At 38.2% G+C, this 18,760-nt stretch overlaps 1 protein-coding gene across 1 annotated transcript; it reads left to right on the top strand.

Moving 5' to 3' along the window:
• Positions 1-16,410: 16,410 nt before the first annotated feature.
• LOC121981715 (probable trehalose-phosphate phosphatase 6) lies at positions 16,411-18,500 on the top strand. Its single transcript, XM_042534390.1, has 10 exons — positions 16,411-16,890; positions 16,965-17,105; positions 17,173-17,244; positions 17,335-17,433; positions 17,534-17,587; positions 17,692-17,793; positions 17,880-18,027; positions 18,103-18,173; positions 18,244-18,336; positions 18,432-18,500. Exons 1-10 carry the CDS (start codon positions 16,606-16,608, stop codon positions 18,486-18,488), a joined length of 1,122 nt encoding a protein of 373 aa, XP_042390324.1. The 5' UTR covers positions 16,411-16,605; the 3' UTR covers positions 18,489-18,500.
• Positions 18,501-18,760: the final 260 nt, after the last annotated feature.

Genomic DNA, 18,760 nt, shown 5'->3' with positions numbered 1-18,760 from the left:
CCCCGTGCCAAGCTCCCTGCTTGGACTTCTCCGTGCCAAGTCTCCATACTTGGACTTTTCCCGTGCCAAGTCTCTATACTTGGACTTTACCGAATCAAGTCAACTCAAGTCGGGTCAACCAGGTCAACCTTGACCGAAGGTTGCACCCACAATCTCCCAAGTTTGTATTCTTGTCAAACATCAAGATACAACTTTTCTATTCTCGTCAAACATCAAAATACAACTCGAGTCAGGTCAACTCGAGTCGGGTCAACCAGGTCAACCTTGACCTAAGGTTGCACCAACAACTACTACCTCGATTATTTGTAGTCAGTTTTTACCAAAGTAAAGTGACTCATTTTACCTTGGTAGAGTGCGATAGAACAATTATGATGTCTAACTATTAAACTTTGAGTGTGACTTAACTAAGTTGAGAATTTAGAGGCATATCTCATATGATGAAATTTAATTATACTAGTCTTGGGCGATTAGCCAAAGCTAACTCAAGATGTGTTATAATGTGGATTTCATAAGATGGGTCAATGTACAAATAGTCTTATTCATCCAATGATACAAGAGCTATATAAGATGTAATTGGTAAATGTTCTCTACCTAAGTTATACAAATCTTGGGTGATTAGCCAAAGCTAACTCAAGATAAGGTATAATATGGATCTTGTCCCACTTGAATGTCTTTGCTCCTAGGTTTAGAACTAGTAGTGACTTGCTCCTATCAAGCTTTAGAATTCAGTGGGAGAATTATTTAATTAAAGACCTAATTAAGTGATCCGAATATGATACTTATTTCTGTATTTTATTGTTGTAAATCACCATGTCATCTAATATGTCAAATACACTCTCACTGCGATCTATCCTTGATAAGGACAAGCTCAATGGAGCTAACTTCCTGGACTGGTACAGAAACTTGAAAATAGTTCTCAAGTAAGAAAGAAAATTGTACATCCTAGATCAACCCATTCCTAAAGCACCCCCACTAATGCCACTAGAGCTAATAAGGATGCTTATAAGAAGCATCGAGATGTTGCATTAGATGTATCATGTCTTATACTCGCCACCATGAACTCTGTGCTTCAGAAGTAACATAAGAATATGGATGCTTATGATATGGTTGAACATCTTAGATAATTATATCAAGGACAAGCAAGACATGAGAGATTTGAGATATCCAAGGCTCTATTTCAATGTAGAATGCAAGAAGGAAGTCCTGTAGGGCCTTATGTGCTCAAAATGATCGGGTATGTGGAGAATCTACAAAGGTTGGGATTTCCACTAAGTCAAGAATTAACCACTGACCTTATTTTGCAGTCGTTGCTTGAGAGCTATAGTCAATTTGTTATGAACTACAACATGAATGAAATTGACAAACCATTGTCTGAGATGTTAAGCATGTTGAGAACTGCTAAACTCAACCTTAAGAAGGCAAAGCCTAGTACCATTTTAATGGTGTAAAAGGGCAAAGGTAAATAGAAGCCCAAAGGTAAGGGTAGGACCCAAGCCAAAGGCAAGGGTAAGACTCATGCATTGAAACCCAAAGGTGGAGTTGCTAAGGAAGGAACCTGCTTCCATTATGGTGAAACCGGATAATGGAAGAGGAACTACAAAGTGTATATAGAGGAACTAAAAAAGGAAGAAAAGTGAGACTTCTGTGTCAGGTATATATGTTATAGAAGTCGATCTATCTATTTTTTCTTCTTGTGTATTAGATACTGAGTGTGCATTTCACATTTGTACTAATATGTAGAGGCTGAGAAATAGTAGATCATTGACAAAGGGTGAAGTTTATCTACGAGTAGATAATGGCGCAAGAGTTGCTGCTATAGCTATAGGAACATATTCCTTATCTTTACCCACTGAGGTTATTTTAGAACTTGAAGAGTGCTATTATATGGCTGCCTTGACTAAGAACATTATCATTGTTTTCTTGTTTGGATAAGAAAGATTTTTCATTTGTAATGAAGGACAAATGTTGTTCTATTTATTTCAATGGAATGTTCTAAGTAGTGCACTTCTTGTGAATGGACTCTATGTTCTAGACTTTAAAAACTCAATTTATAACATAAATACCAAACAGTTCAAGTCTAATGATTTGAACTAAACATATTTCTGGCATTGTCGCTTGGGTCATATAAATAGAGTCACATATTCCAACTCCATAAGGATGGACTTTGGGATTCATTTGATTTTGAATCATATGATACATGTGAATCTTGTCTTTAAGGAAAGATGACAAAGACTTCATTTAGTGAACACAGCGAAAGAGCAAATGATCTATTAGGACTCATATATACTGATGTATGTGGCCCTTTCAAAATAGCAGCTAGAGGAGGCTATTGTTACTTCATTACCTTTATTGATGATTTTAGTAGGTACGACTACATATATCTGATGAGGCACAAGTCAGAATCCTTTGAAAAATTCAAAGAATTCAAGAATGGAGTACAAAAATAACTTTGAAAGAGTATTAAGATGCTCCAATCATATCAAGGTGAGGAATAGCTTAGCTAAGAGTTTCATGACCATCTCATTGAGTGTGGGATGATTTCTCAATTTACTCTACCTGAAACACCACAATGGAATGGTGTATCAGAAAGGAGAAATTATACTTTATTATATATGGTACGATCGATAATGAGTCAAACAAATCCTCCTACTTCCTTCTGAGGACATGCTCTAGAGATTACCATTTTCACACTTAACCGCGTTCCATCTAAGGCTGTCATAAAGACACCATATACGATATGAACAGGGAAGAGTCCCAAATTTAGGGTTGTGAGGCTTACGTTTGACGATAAATCTCAGATAAACTAGGACCCAATTCAGATAAGTGCTATTTTGTAGGATATCCTAAGGAAACAAAGGGATACTACTTTTATAATCCTATATAAGGTAAAGTGTTTGCTGCCAGAACTGATATCTTTCTAGAAAGGGAATTTGTTTATAGAAAAACTAGTGGGAGTAAAGTTAATCTTGAAGAAATTCAAGATACACAAATTAGCATTGACACCTTGATGGGAACCGAACAGGAACCACAAGATGTTGTGGATTATAATTTTGTTACACCGCAAGAAGTTATGGAGCAACAATCTGTTTAAGTAGTGCAAGCTCTACGCAGATATGATAGGACTCATTGTCAACCTGAGAGATATTCTTTTCTTTTGTCTGACAACGGTGATGTAGTGCTAGTTGGTCTCAACGAGCCTACATCTTATCAGGAAACTGTACAGGGCCCAGATTCTAAGAAATGGCTAGAGACCATGAGATCTGAAATGAAATCCATGTACACTAACTAAGTATGGACTTTGGTTGATCCACCTGAAGGGATCAAACCCATTGGGTGTAAATGAGTCTTCAAGGTGAAGACTGATATGGATGATTATATGCATACATATAAAGGTAGATTGGTGGCTAAAGGATTTAAGCAGATTCATGGTATATATTATGATGAAACCTTTTCACCAGTTGCGATGCTAAAGTCCATTAGGATAATGCTTGTTTTTGCAGCTTACTATGATTATGAGATCTGGCAGATGGATGTCAAAACTATATTTCTTAATGAAAATCTACTCGAGGATGTGTACATGACACAACCTGAGGATTTTGTATATCCAGAACATGCTGGAAAGGTATGTAAGTTACAACAATCCATATATTTATTAAAGCAAGCTTGTAGAAGCTGGAATCTTCGATTCAATGATGCGATCAAAGCGTTTGGTTTCATCAAAAAAAAAGATGAATCTTGTGTCTACAAGAAGGTTAGTGGGAGCACAGTCATCTTTCTTATATTGTGTGTAGATGACATACTTCTCATTGGAAATGATATCCCTTGACTTGGGAATTGTTTCTCAATAAAGGACTTAGGTGAAGCGGCCTACATTTTAGGCATTAAGATCTATAGAGGTAGATCTCAGCGATTGCTTGGTCTAAGTCAGAGTATATACATTGACAAGGTGCTTAAACGTTTTGCCATGCAGAATTCCAAGAAGAGATTCCTGCCAATGTCACATGATGTGAGTCTTTCGAAGACTTAATGCCCCTCTTCTAAGGAAAAAAGGGACTGCATGGATCAGATTCCTTATATATCTACTATAGAGTCTATTATGTAGTCATGCTTTGTGCTCGCCCAGATATCTCATATGCATTAAGCATAATGAGCAGATACCAGTAAGATTCAAGTGAAAGTCACTGGATAGCAGTCGAGAATATTCTTAAATACTTGAGAAGAACTCAAGATTATTTCTTGATCTTTGGAGGCGATGAAGAGCTTGTTGTAAAGGGTTACACCGAAGATAGCTTCCAAAGTGACAAGGATGATTACAAATCGCAATATGTATTTTACTTAAATGGTGGTCCTAGGTATTAGATACTACAACGATTCTATCTTATTTGAGGGATCATCGATATATGAGATGTGAGGATATGTAGAGAACTGAACAATGCTAACATTACAGATCCTTTGACCAAGGATTTGGCACCGAAAAAATATGATGGTCACACTAGGTCAATAGATATTAGATATTCCAGTGATTGATACTAGTAACATAAGAAGATTGTTAGTGTAAACCTTAAGAAGCAATCAAGAATTGATTGACTTAGGACATTTTGTATCATATTTTGTTATTTCATTAAAAGACAAAGATTATGGTTATTATATTGATTTCAGTTTAGTGTCAAATTGTTAGGATGTATACTAAAAGCCTAGCTTTTGGTATAAACATTTATCTAGAAATAAGAATCACATTGGTCAAATGTCTACATTTACGATAAATGTAGTTGCTCAATTAATTTATATTGTAGATAACATGGTGTGTGGTGACACACACAGAAGATCATGTTATCGGTTCCTTATAAATTATAAACAGTAGCTCACGACCAAGATGGAAAGGAACAAACCATTGGAAGGTCGTAGTGTAATTAGGTATTAGTTTATCTTAACTATATAATTACACTAGTACACTTAGAGTGTATTGAGTAGGACCATTTGAGGTCGTTCCTTTTATACTGATTTTATGAAGGAACAAAGACCTCAGTTATTATGGAAGTGTGTGCTCTTAATCCTAATATAATAACAAGCACATATATTTGATATTTATTTCTTTAATTTATCAATGGGTGAGATTTAGTTCGATGAATCAATAAGCCCGATAAGTTGGGAAATGATATCACTTATAGTGTGTGTTGTTGATTATAGAAGGAAACTGTGTCCTAGTAATCTAGGTTGATAATGTCCCCAAGATGAGCTCATAAAGATTGTCATGTTAAACCCTGCAGGTGGATTTAGTCCGACATGACGATAAGGTTGAGTGGTACTATTCTTGGATTAAGATATTAATTAAATGAGTTGTCAGTAACTCACTTAATTAGTGGACATTCGACATCTTAAACACAGGGAGACTAACACACTCATAATAAGAAGGAGCCCAAAAATGTAATTTGGGATTGGTGCGGTAGTTCAATAATAGTTCTCTAGTGGAATGAATTATTATTGATAAAATTAAGTTGTGTGTTCGGGGCGAACACGGGATGCTTAATTTTATCGGGAGACCAAAACCAATTCCTCCTCTCGGTCCCTATCGTAGCCTCTTATTTATAGAGTACTATACCCACCTATACCCACCTAAAGGGGGCCGACCAAGCTAGCTTGGAATCAAGCTAGGGTCGGCCTAAGCATGGTTTAAGGTGGCCGGCCCTAGCTTGAACCCAAGCTAGAGGGGGTCGGCCATATTAAATTTAAAAGAATTTTAATTTTAATTTTTATTATGTGGAAGATATAATTTATTAAAGAGAATTAAAATTAAAATATCTCTCTTGTAAAGGATCTACAAAAGATTAAAGAAAGAGATTAAATCTCTTTCCTTATTTGTAGATTGGTGAGATATTTTATTTTCTCTTTAAAAATTATTCGCATGTTGAAAAATTAAAATTATAGAAATTTCTTTTTATCAATCATGAAGAGATTTTTGAAGAGAAATTTTATTTTTAAAATTTCCGGAAACAAATTAGGAAGTTTTAATTTGTTGATTAAAACTTGTCTAATTTATTCTTCCATGATGTGGCCGACCATTATAGTTTAATTGAGAAATTTTATTTTATTTTTTTCAATTAAATCATGTCAAGGAAATTAAGGAAATTTTATTGTAATTAAATTTCCTAATTTACCAAGGCTAAGGAATATAAAAGAAGGGGTGGGGGTGCCTTCAAGAGACACAACCTCTATTATTTCTCTCACTCTTTTCCTTGGTGTTGTGGCTGGCCATCATCCTCTCCCTCTCTTCCTCTTGTGGTGGCCGAATCCTTCATCTCCCTTGGAGCTCTTGTGGTGGCCGGATACTACTTGGAGAAGAAGAAGAAGAAGGAGAGAAAGTTTGCATCTCTTGGAGCTTGGTTGATGTTTTGTTCTTCATCCTTGGTAAAGCTTCCTTATTGTGGCCGAACCTAGCTAGGAGGAGAAGAAGGTGGTTGGTGTTTTCTCATCTCGGAAGATCGTTGCGCACACAACGTCCGAGGTTAGAAGAGGAATACGGTAGAAGATCAAGAGGTCTTTCTAGAAGGTATAACTAGTAATTTTTCCTTTCCGCATCATACTAGTTATTTATGGAAATAATACCAAATACAAGATGCTTACGATTCTAGTATTTTGAATATATTTTTCGATGTTATGTTCTTTTGTTTTATTTATCCTTGTGATTTGATTGTTCTTTTCGGTTAACCTAAAGTTATTTTAGGAAATTAAATATTAGCTTTCCATAAAAGGTTTTGTCTAGTCGGTGGTGGTTGCTCCCATATCCAAGAAGGTCGTGTGCCTCGCCACGTCAGTACTAGGAACCAATTATGGAAATTAATATTTAATGGAATTAATAACTTAAGGTGATTTGGGTCGAACGTGTTAAGTTCCACAGGAGACCCAAGTCATAACCTAAAAGAACGAATAGATTAAGTTTTGGATCAAACGTGTTAAGTTCCGCGGGCGATCCAAAATTTAATTTAAAAGAACACATGGTAGCTAGGAGAAGGTTCAGACCTTTGTACAAAATTTTTGTACAGTGGAACCTCTAGGTTTTCCAAGTAGCAACCAACACAAATGAATAAATATAATAATGTCCTAGGATAGTAAGTTTTAGTCTACAACATATCAATTGGCTGAATTGATAATCGGATATTATAGATATACAGTACGCTACTCTTAATTATTCCTAGTCAAGCATTAATATGCGAGGATAATATTAATACGTTAAGACTAGCATGTCAATCAATGGATGACTTAATCTCACAAGTCATGGATATGAGATATCAAGTTGACACATGGGTATATATTAGAGAATATGTACTGAATTGACTCACCATGAGAATATTTCATGGATCGTTATATGAATGTCATAAATATTCTCATGTGACTATTGGTATAAATAGTCTTTAGACCTGAAGTCACTATGGTTCCCTACATAAGGAGTTGTGTACTTTGGTATCGTCAAATGTTACTGTAACCGGGTGGACTATAAAGTCGATCACTAGGTATGCAATGAGTTATGCGGAGGGATGTGAGTGATGTAGATGAGATCTATCCCTTCCATATAATGAAAGTGATATCCGTGGACCCCTTGATTAGTAGGACACAAAATGTATGATCATGCTCAAATGAGTCAATATGAGATATTGAGCTTATTTGTATGAGTGTGTCTACTTAGAGATCAAGAAACACAAAAATTGATAAGAGGATGACACGGTCTATGCCTCATTGATCAATCTAGATATTAAGGATAGAGAGGCTGAGTCATATAAGATAATAGCCACGAACAAGTTAGGTCGGATCTCGACTTTCTCATCACTTTGGGTAGCAATGATGCCTTGCTAGATGTCATTTATTGCTTATGTATCACAAATATTGAATTAGATACATGCCAACGTTACAAGAGCCTATTGGGTCACATACAAAGAACATGTTGGTTTAGAGATGCATATTTTAGTTTGACTAAAATACTGAGGATCTTAAGATTTATGGGTTAATCTAAAGTATTGGTGTCATCTTTGTAATGATTGTCACTACTGCTACTAGGAGATTGTTAGTATTAGTCCTAAGAGCCAATTATGAGATGATTAGGCTTATTGGTTATTGGATTAATGGTTAATCCAATATAATAATCCAACCCATTCAGAGAAATACAAAAAGACAAAAATTCTTGGTATTCATTAAATGAATATAAATAGATTTTTAGATTAAATTTTTTTATTAGAGATGAAAATAGAGACTATTCATCTTCTCTTTCTTCCTCCTCTTCTTCTTCTTGGGTGAATTCATGTCCTTGGCCGAATCTTCTTTTGGCTGAACCATGCTTGCTTGCTAGCACAAGAAGATGGTTCTTCTCCGAAGGCTTAGTTCGTGTGACAAACGAAGAATGTGTTCATGTAGATACCGTAGAGGCGCAGCCATTTGATTGCGCTGAGATTTGCACCCAAAGAAAGGTTGCTGCCGGGATTGCGAAAGGCACACAACAAAGGTATAAATCTTATCAAACTTAGTATATGTGTTTTACTCCTTTACATGGATCTTCTGGAGAGGAACTAGATGTTTTCCGCTGCGCTTTCACATGTTTAGCACCCTAGTTTCTTACATACCTTGATAAGACATGCAAATCCCTAATGCGATAGTAGAAGTTTTCGTCATACGATTCGCCTGTTGATTATGCCTTGTTGTCGGTGGCATTATATCCCATGAAGATATAAAGAGATATAAAAGGGGTCCAACTGTTTGGCTGAGTAGGGGGAACCGCTCGGCCTGGGATCCCCACCTGGTCGACCTCAGTCGATCTTCTCTATAATCCTTTAGCCCATTTGATTGTTTTCTCCCGACTGGACTAGCGCTCTGGTTATCTTAGTGTTTCTCCACTTCGCGATGAGCTTCTGATGTTCCGGCCGTAATGCTCTTGGCTGTCAGAGCATTTCGCTCGGACAAGCCACTTGCCCAATCGGCAACTACAATAGAGCTCCGTTCAACCACCTTTCGTGAGTCCGTTGGTTTTCTGGCGTTGACCACCTTGACTTTGACATCCACGTTGGCTGCTATCTCTGCACTTGACTCATGGTCGACGGGCCCCCCTTTATCACCACATCAATATTCATCAATAAAACTCTTATTAATATGGTAAATAAACAAAGGAATTTTTAAAATGAAACAAATAAATTTATATTATCAAGCTTAATAACCAATCGAACAATGTTAAAATTGTAAAATTTTTAAATATCCAGCGGCTAATCAGCGGTCCACTCAGTCACCCTATTTAGCTGGTCGACCAGCAGTTGATGCTGTGGGTTCATGCGGTTGGTGTTCGGCCAGCGCCTGTTGTTGTTGTTGTTGCTCCACTATCTTGGCCGCTCGGACTTGTACCATCATGTCGAGCTCCTCTTGTGCGAGCGTCACCGTGGTAAATCGTCCAGCGTCCTCCATCTTCTCATTCGAATGCATGCTACATTCCCACAGACGATACCAAAATGATCCTGTGTGAAAACGGGAAGATGAAAAATTGGGGATGTGGTGGCTTCGCTGACCGACTATAGACCTCACTCCACTTTGTAAAACAAGTAACGTCAGTGTCGAGCCAGGGAAGGGGTCCCCGGCGTTGGCCTTCCGACACTCAAGTTAGTCATCGGAAGTGGAGAAGAAGTGGAGCAACAATAGAACTAGCACCAAATAGTAATAACGTGTACCTCCGTCGGTGATGTACCCTTTATATTGAGCCCTAGTGGACGACGTGCACACTTCTCAAGACATGAGTACGCTCTCTAATATGTCCTATGAAAGGATCTGTCAGGAAAGTACATCTGACAATATACTTTAACATGGTATGTATATCCCTGATGAGACAGTAGAAGCTTTCGTCGTACGATTCGCCTGTCGATCATGCCTCGTGTCAACGGCACTACCTCCCAAAAGGATGTCGAGAGATATTACAATGGTTCATTCGCTTGGCAGAGCGGGGTAGACGTTCGGCTGAGACTCCTTTTCGTCCACGGCCAGGTCCCGCTACTTGGCCGAGCGAGGTAACTGCTCGGTCGGGAGCCCTGCGCTCTGGCGACCTCAATTGCCTTTCTGTGCGGTGACTGCGTAGTAACATGTCCTCCCTCGTTCGAACCAGCTATCCGGTCTCCCTTGGCGTCCTGCTACGATTGAGCGTCGACTGTCTTACATATCATCCTGAGTTGGACTGTAGGTTTGCTCGAACATGTCTCCCGCCGGTCGGGCCTTAACTGTCTCGACCGACCATTGCAATTGTCCTCCGTTCGACCCTTTGATATATGGATATTGATCATCTTGACTTTGACCTCTACCCTAATAGTTAACCTTATGCCAGATAAACCTCCCTCTATCCCCGCATCAGTATGACTTCCTTTGTGTTCATTCATTTGTTTTGCCTTCTTCAATCCTAATTATTACTGACATGAACCAAGTTATGTCAAGAGTTTCTTGCCCAAGTTCCACCACATCAATTACCAAAATACTGTAGTAGCAGTACAGTAAGAATTCTACAATAAACTTGATTAGTTTATTACTGAAAGGAGAATATTCCTAGCACTAAACATGAATGAAATTAAACTAGACAAATCCAGTAAGTTATCTGTCTACAAGAGCCAAGTGACTTGGCTTCCTTAAGAAACCTAAACTGTCAGTTTCTTTTTTAATATTTGGGGAAAGGAAACTGCCATGTGGAAAGGAGATGCTGATTCATAAACAAACACATTGTTATATCATCTTTTACATTTTTGATAGCTACTGGCTCATTTACCGCTTCCAATGAGATCATTTATAGAAATAGACTGCATAAATGGAAAAAAAATACAGTCTGCAAAATTGGATTTATAAAGGAAAAAAAAATACTGTCTGCAAGGGATCATAAGAGCTAAAGTGCACAAACATCTAAAGAAATTATACACCTTTTAAACTGCAAGACTGGGCCGAATCGTTATGGGTTTTATCTTTTACAAATCTATTGCAGTCTGATGCCACCAAACAAACCATAAAACGATAGACAGAAAAGACTCGGTTTACAGAATCTACTCACTCTTTGTAAGTCCCTCTAACCTGCTGTTCATCCCAGCAGTCAAAGTTGCGCACGTGATCTCTCTAAAGCTAGTTTTTCTAAAATCGCACCTGACTGTTGAACCAGTTGTTCTAAATCTGTCCAGCTCAATTAGTAGGAGATTTCCACATTTCAATCGAGTAGCAGAGGTTCGAACAGAAGGTTTTGGAGTCGTCTCAGATTTTTACTTATGGGACAATGGTAACTCTATCTATCAGCAAATGAAAGAACCAAGAGCTAATCATTCACTTGTAATGAGGTGATGCTTCAGATAGACTCCATGTTGGCATAAAATTCCCGCATTTATTATTATATTTTTGTCTACTATCTCTATAACAATTGAAATAGATTGTCAACCATTTTCTTCAGGGACCAACATAATTATTATTTATGGAAGTCACGCACACAGCACACTGACAACTAATGCATTCTTAACTTGGATCAGACACTAAGGAGCATCTCGATGGTCCAGTTACTGAACTAATCACCAAAATCTAGTAAATTAAAAGCAAGTTATATATTTGGGAGGAGAAAATGCAGACAAATTCATCATATAAGCTGCAGTAAGTAAGTTAGAGATGTTACTTATTTCTGTTTTATGTTCGAACATGAGCTCTTTTTTTTATGAGAACACAAAAAATAAAGAAGGATGGAAAAGAAATAGAAGCAATGTATTAGTGTGGGATGAATGGGAGACGGAGCTAATGCCTAGTGAGTAGCTTAATGGTGCTCAACAGCCGACTCAACTGTGAGAACTTGGACTTGGGATGATGCTGGTTCTTGATTTGGACAAGGCAAGAGCCAGCTGATACATAAAGATTGATTGTCATGTCGATAGGATGGACAATGTAAACTAGGCGAGTCGAGTGGGTCGGAGTAGTAGAATAAGTTAAGGATTGGATCGAGTAGGTCAAGCAAATTAAGTTGTATAAATATTGTCTGATGAGGTAAATTGAGCTTAGTTTGATCTGGTAAAACTGCAGGGTGGGGTTTTGAGTAGGCGAAGGTACTTCATTATCTAGCCTTTCTGCTCAGTTACGATGAATCTTTTTGGTGCAGCCAGATTGAGCTCTCTGATGGCATTATAGATCCTGTACCTTAACATCTGTGTTTTGATTTTCCACTGTTTCCTGACCAAGTAAAACACTCGTCGTGCCGGCCTGCTTTGCCATTTTGAATCACCTCATTTGCTACTTATCACATTTTTTATCTCACTCCTACAGAAGAGATCATCCTTTGCAGGCGATCTGGTTGAAGCTTGTTTCTAGTAATTAATCTACTGTGTTGCTGATGCTTCAACTGTTCTGAATGCCTTTGACTCTACTATTTATGGAGGTGAAGAGATCATGCTTATTATTATCATGATCATAAATTATATTAACGAGATGGAAATAGATGCCCTGCTTTATTCACGAAAAAATGTCACAGAAGATTGGCACCATGCATGTTACTAGTTTGGCAAAAAGTTAGAATTCAATGGCCTTCATCCATCCAAAATTGAAGCACATTAGATGCTCCTGCCAACTAAGGCGGTATATCAATCAAATATTTATGGACAAATTTGGTACTCAGATTTAGTAAAAGTTTGTTTATATTAGTTGAATACATATAAAGTCAATTGAACGAAGAAACTTAAATAACTCATTTAACTAAATGAACAAACATGAACATATATAGATTCTAAACAAAGGTCGTTTTTTTTCCTCTCTTTTTGCACAAAATATATAGGATGAGCTAGTAAGAAATGTATTTATATTAGATATATATTCTAATTAACTCAAAACGCATTGTGTTGTTCAAATCTAGAGTAAAGAAATGAAGTAGCTGAATGTTAAAGTGGTGATGGAAAGAGAGAACGAAATTTCAGTTCGAAGTTCTATTCGTACTGCATTAATCAAAGATTTGTTTCCTTAGAATGCAATTTAAAGTCTATTTCTAATTTGCTTCTCATGGAAATATTCGATCTGAAAATGAATCTTTATCTTCTTGATTTATGCTCTTAGCCAGATAGCAATTGATTTAACTGTGTGATGTATGTATTCAGTACTGTTTGTATGGATGCTGAATGAATGGATCTTTCTATCACACCAACTATGATTACCAAATGTAGATGCCCCATTTAGACGACCATCGACATGCATGGATTCTACGTCCACTTATAAATTAAAGCTCGAAGATACCTTAACGTTAAGTGCATGTTGCACCGTGAAGCATCCAAAAGGACAGTGTCTTATCGAAACTAAGTGATGATATATATATATTGTGGAGAACAGCAACAGGAGAATCTAACGTGGATTGATACTTGAGCTAATGCATATATGGGCGCAGAGCAATTATTGGAAGGGCATCGACTGATACATTGCATCCGTGCATGCATGAGCGATGCGTATATATGCTTAAGAGCTTTTGTGCTAAGTTCCTTTGTGATATAAAGAGGAGGTGGACATGATAAACTCATAAAAGCATGCACGTATGCAAAGAGTCCCTGTGAGATGGAACTCATGCCGTGTCAAGCAAAACCATGACCGCCGCCATTCATGGTTGGGTTCCCATCTCAAAATAAACTTAAATATTTATTTTTATTGTGTTAAATAACGCTGTATCAGGGATATAGAGAGATTTTTTTTTAAGACTCGATTAAATAATCAGATAATTAGATATGAGTATTCGGATAATCAAATATAGAAGTGGGTCATTTAAAAAAAAATTGATTTTTGGTACTGATTTCAAAAAATCATAACCCCACTGAGTTTTGGTATCAGTTTTTTTTTTTAAATAAAATTTTAAAATAGTTGAATCAACTATAAGAATCAAGATGGAATCTATCTAATAGTTATGGGGATAAGAATAAAAGTTGAATACATAGAAATTAAGTATATGTAATTATATTCAAATTCTATCCATTATCATCCCTATATTTCATTATTGAACTTATTGGATCCGTACCTAACTACTTTACATATTAATATTTTTATATTTCTCTAATAACTATATATTTGTTCTTATATATGTTAGGATATTATTTTTTATGTATTACACTGCAACTTATTAGTATGATAGGTTATATGGCAATCACACAAAACTTTAAAATCTTTAGAATTATCTTATCTTAATCTATATAAAGGGCATTAACATACGAAAGATGTTGGTCCAATATTCCATTTGGAATAATTAGGCCAGATCTAATATTTTCATTTCATACCGTGTTTAGGTGTCATCACTTAACCCTCTTTCAAAAGGAAGTAAATAAATACAAATGCTTATAGAGCCAATGATCAGCACGTATCCTATACTCTCCTTTAAAATCCTTACATATTTACTTGTTTGGAAACATAAAAAAAAATAACAGAAATTTAAAATTATAATATTCTTTTCCCAAGAACTGATCAGGCGAAAGCATTAGTGCAACTACTGAATTGGATTCCAACTTCTCATCAACTAAATTTGACGGTTAAAAGGCAGCTGGAAACCGACCGACCAACCAAGTAAGTGGGCCGCCGGCGACGGCGTTCTCAGATCCGCGTGTGCACAAGCCGGTGGGCGATCATCCAACGTGGCTGTCCAAAAATACCCGTCTTCTATTGGTCAAATTGTGGGGTCCATAGCAGGGGCCGGTTCGGCCCTCCTCAGTGGCGCCAACGAGGAGGTCGGTAGGTGGTTGAGTTCCCGTTCTCGGCTTTTGCGGAATCATTAATAGATTCGAAGGCAACCCCACAAAGAAACGACAAAATCTACCTGATGCCCGGACCCCACGGAAAAAAAAAGAGGGTAAGAAAAGGTCACCGACCAAGGCCTTAGATCGGGTGTCTGGGCCGCACACCGGTTGCCGACGTGGTGCGCCTGCCTCCCGACCCGACAGTTTAGTTTCCGTACGTGTCATGTAATAGTGAAAGTAAATCATTTAAGAAATCCGAAAATGTATCATATTTATTTTTTATTATATATATATATATATACACATAAATAAAAGAAGGGCACGTAAAATAAACCGACTAATTGGTATTAGTCTCCGTCAATAGTGTTGTAGCTCTCCTTCCACATCACAGTGAGTTGGATAAACACTGATATATATATTTAAAAAAATATGATCAAAATGAACTTTAATCTCATTACATTTACTCTAAAACGTGACATGCATCTATGTGCCACTGTTAGAACATCTAGATTATAATTAATGGAATATATAAATGGCTATTAGACCATGCAAGTGGTGCCTCTTCTCACCACAACATCTCTTTGCTTTTGCCCTAATTATTAATTATGGTGCAATTAATTTGTAGTAAAGAAAGAAGAAGTCGAGGTTGTCGAGGGATGCCTTGTTCATTTAACATTCCTATTTTGTTTAGCTCGAAGGCACATTTCACTAGATGAATGATTATGTAATTACTTTACATGTTATGCATGCAAAGCATATTTAATCAATATGATAACCACGAGAAAAGAATTTAATAATTATGATCAAATAGTTAAATGATCTATCACCAATTACTTACGTTATAGCAAAAATCAAACGACCAAACCTTGTGTAGTTAATGTGGTACTTTAGAGATTGTTTAAATTAATTATACCAAGTGTGCAACGAGTTAAATAGATGTATTATGTTTTTAGTTAATTAAATAATTAAGTTGTGTGGATACCAAGGCACTACTTTGATTATAATGAAGGAAAATACTGCATGCATGTTCACTTGTGTGACGTGTCAAAGGGAGCATGGGCCTTCACTTAATCTTAATCTCTAATGAAGGAGAATTAGAACTTAATTGGAGCAACATATGGACATGGGGATTTTGACCGTTAAAGGTCAGGGAACAAGTCATTATTGTAGAAGTAAGCAAACATAAACTTATTAACGACTACATTGACAAGACGAACATAAAATCATTAACATATTTTATTAATTATTATGTTTCCCAACCAGCCCACAGCTCCACGTCAATCACAAATTTAAAACAGAGATTGAATAATAAAAATAACATTTTTAAAAAGCAAGCACAATAACATTTTTAAAATCCCATGAACAATATTCAATCACATAGTTATTAATTGATTGATTAATTTAACAAAGAAATAAAAATGGAGCGTGAATGATAAATAATTCATTAGAGCCTGGGGACTCTGGAAAGGGATCGGCTGTCACGCCTCAAACAGGGAGTCCCAAGAGAACGCGTGTCAGCTTTTCATAATCCGACGTGTTTCCCAGGCGGATGGGGCCCATGGGCTCGCATTCTCGCTGGTGATGTCGTGGGGGGCGCTTTAACGCGTCCCCTTCAACTTCAACTTCGCCTTCGCGTTTGCCTTCGCCTCGCTACAGCTCCTGAGCCTTTATATGACTACCGCCATATCGCCAATGGCAGCGCTCTTCGTTCTAACTTCTCCTCTTCCTTCGTTGTCTGCTTCTTCTATTTGAGCTCCTTCGACCACGGGAGAAGTCGAAGAAGAGCACGAGTTTTAGATCCCTCCTCGTACTCCCATTGATTTCTGTTCCTGCTCTCTTTTCCACGTTAAAGTTAAAGCAGAGCGGAAGCAGAGTCGCGGAGATGGTAAAGCAGAGTGTCATCGTCCCGGAGGAGATCGCCATCTCCGGCGCCGCCTCGGCTGCGAAGACCGAACCTCCCGTCCTCCTCCCTGCTTTTCCTCCTCGTAACTCCATCCCCGGTCTCCACCGTGCCAGCTTCAACAACCGGTTCATGAGCCAGGTAGATATTTCCGGCGGGAGGCCGAGCGCATTGGTCGAGTCCATGCGCGCCTCCTCCCCCACCCACCCCAGGGAGGCCGCCTCCGACTTGTCTGTCGCCGCCGATGGAGAGTACAAGGATTGGCTGGTAATTTTATCACTTTTGCTCCAAAACTGTCACGGTTCAATGGTGCTAATTTGGCGGGATTTGCCGGCCTGCAGAAGCGGCACCCGTCGGCGCTGGGCAACTTCAACGACGTCGTCGCGGCGTCAAAGGCGAAGCAGATGGTGATGTTCCTCGACTACGACGGCACTCTGTCCCCCATCGTCGACGATCCAGACAGCGCCTTCATGTCTGAGCCGGTGAGTCCTCACAAAATTTCGAAAACATTTCCTATGAAATTGGGCGTTGATCGCCGCATGAATCCAGATGAGGGAGGCCGTGAGAGACGTTGCGAGGCACTTCCCAACTGCCATCGTGAGTGGCAGATGCAGGAACAAGGCGAGCTTCCTATCTCTGTATTCCTCTCAATGGATGAAGTCAGCAAGAATCTGTTTCCCTTGAACTCACTCGAATGCATGTTTAGTTTAGGTGTTCAATTTTGTACGATTGAAGGAATTGTACTACGCTGGGAGCCACGGCATGGACATAAAAGGTCCTAGCAAAAGCACCAAAAAGACAACATCCAAGGTCGTCTGTCTCTATCTCTGCACTCAAACACTTTCCTATTTTATTGCCCTCAACAGTTCTGATCCCTGCTCGTGCTCTGTGCCTCTGTGGATGGGTGCAGACAAACCCTGTTTTGTTTCAACCGGCCAGTGAGTTCCTTCCTGTGATGGATGAGGTGTGTATGATCCAAAAAAGATACAAGAAGAATAAAAAGAGATGTTTTCGAATTAGTTTACTCGAACTTACCTATGCTGATCAATTCAATCTCCTTGTTTAAAGGTGTATAATGCACTGGTAGAGAAAATAAAGTCCGTCCCAGGTTCCAGAGTTGAAAACAACACCTTCTCTTTATCAGTCCACTACCGATGTGTTGAGGAAAAGGTGAGAAGATGAACTCTTTAATTAATTATTTGGTTCGTCGCAATTGGTATAATAACTAAGCATATTTCTTGCTGAATAATTTGCAGATATGGAACTCATTGGCTGAGCTAGTCCGTTCAGTGGTGAATGACTACCCTGAACTCCGGCTCACCGTAGGAAGAAAGGTACTTGAGATTCGCCCGAGCATCGAATGGGACAAGGGGAAGGCTCTTGAGTTCTTGTTAGAGTCCATAGGTAATTTATAAGCTTGAGCAAGAATCATTCATCGACTTTGTGCTCATTCACATCGATATTTCGCTTCGTTTGCAGGGTTCGCAAATTGTAACAATGTGTTTCCGGTGTACATAGGAGATGACCGCACCGACGAAGATGCTTTCAAGGTATCCCTTATTGTGTCCTTTCCTGCTCGACATTTTGAATTTCTGTTCATTCTTAATCTCTTAATCTCAGGTATTGCGTGAAAGAGGACAGGGTGTAGGGATCCTTGTGTCTAAGTTTGCAAAGGAAACAAATGCATCCTATTCTCTTCAAGAACCAGCTGAGGTGGGCAACTATCAGCTCATTGTTTAGACTGATCGATCTCCTGACGGGGACTACTACTGAATTTGCTAATACCATTTCTCCGAATTTTTTTACAGGTCAATAAGTTCCTACGTCAGCTCGTTGCATGGAAGAAGCTTCTTTTGAAGGAATGATCAGTGCCATTACCTGAGGAAAAAAGAAGCAGCGAGATAATAACACTTTGTGGCATGAGGATGTCATCACCTCTGTTAGTCCTAATCCTTTTTCCTGCCAAGAACTGTAACTATCAATATGTGCAAGATGAATATTCCACCTATGTATTGTATGATCTTCACGGGATCTCTGTTTTTAATGTAAATAATTATGCATGATGCAATGACAAGGAGATTCTTCCTGATATGTTGGACTTCATATTATGAGTGCCATTTAGATCAGTGTTTTCTTA

The sequence above is a fragment of the Zingiber officinale genome, chromosome 5A (genome assembly GCF_018446385.1).
Source record: "Zingiber officinale cultivar Zhangliang chromosome 5A, Zo_v1.1, whole genome shotgun sequence".
Classification (NCBI taxonomy): Eukaryota; Viridiplantae; Streptophyta; class Magnoliopsida; order Zingiberales; family Zingiberaceae; genus Zingiber; species Zingiber officinale.
This window is presented reverse-complemented; position numbering and strand designations above follow the sequence as displayed.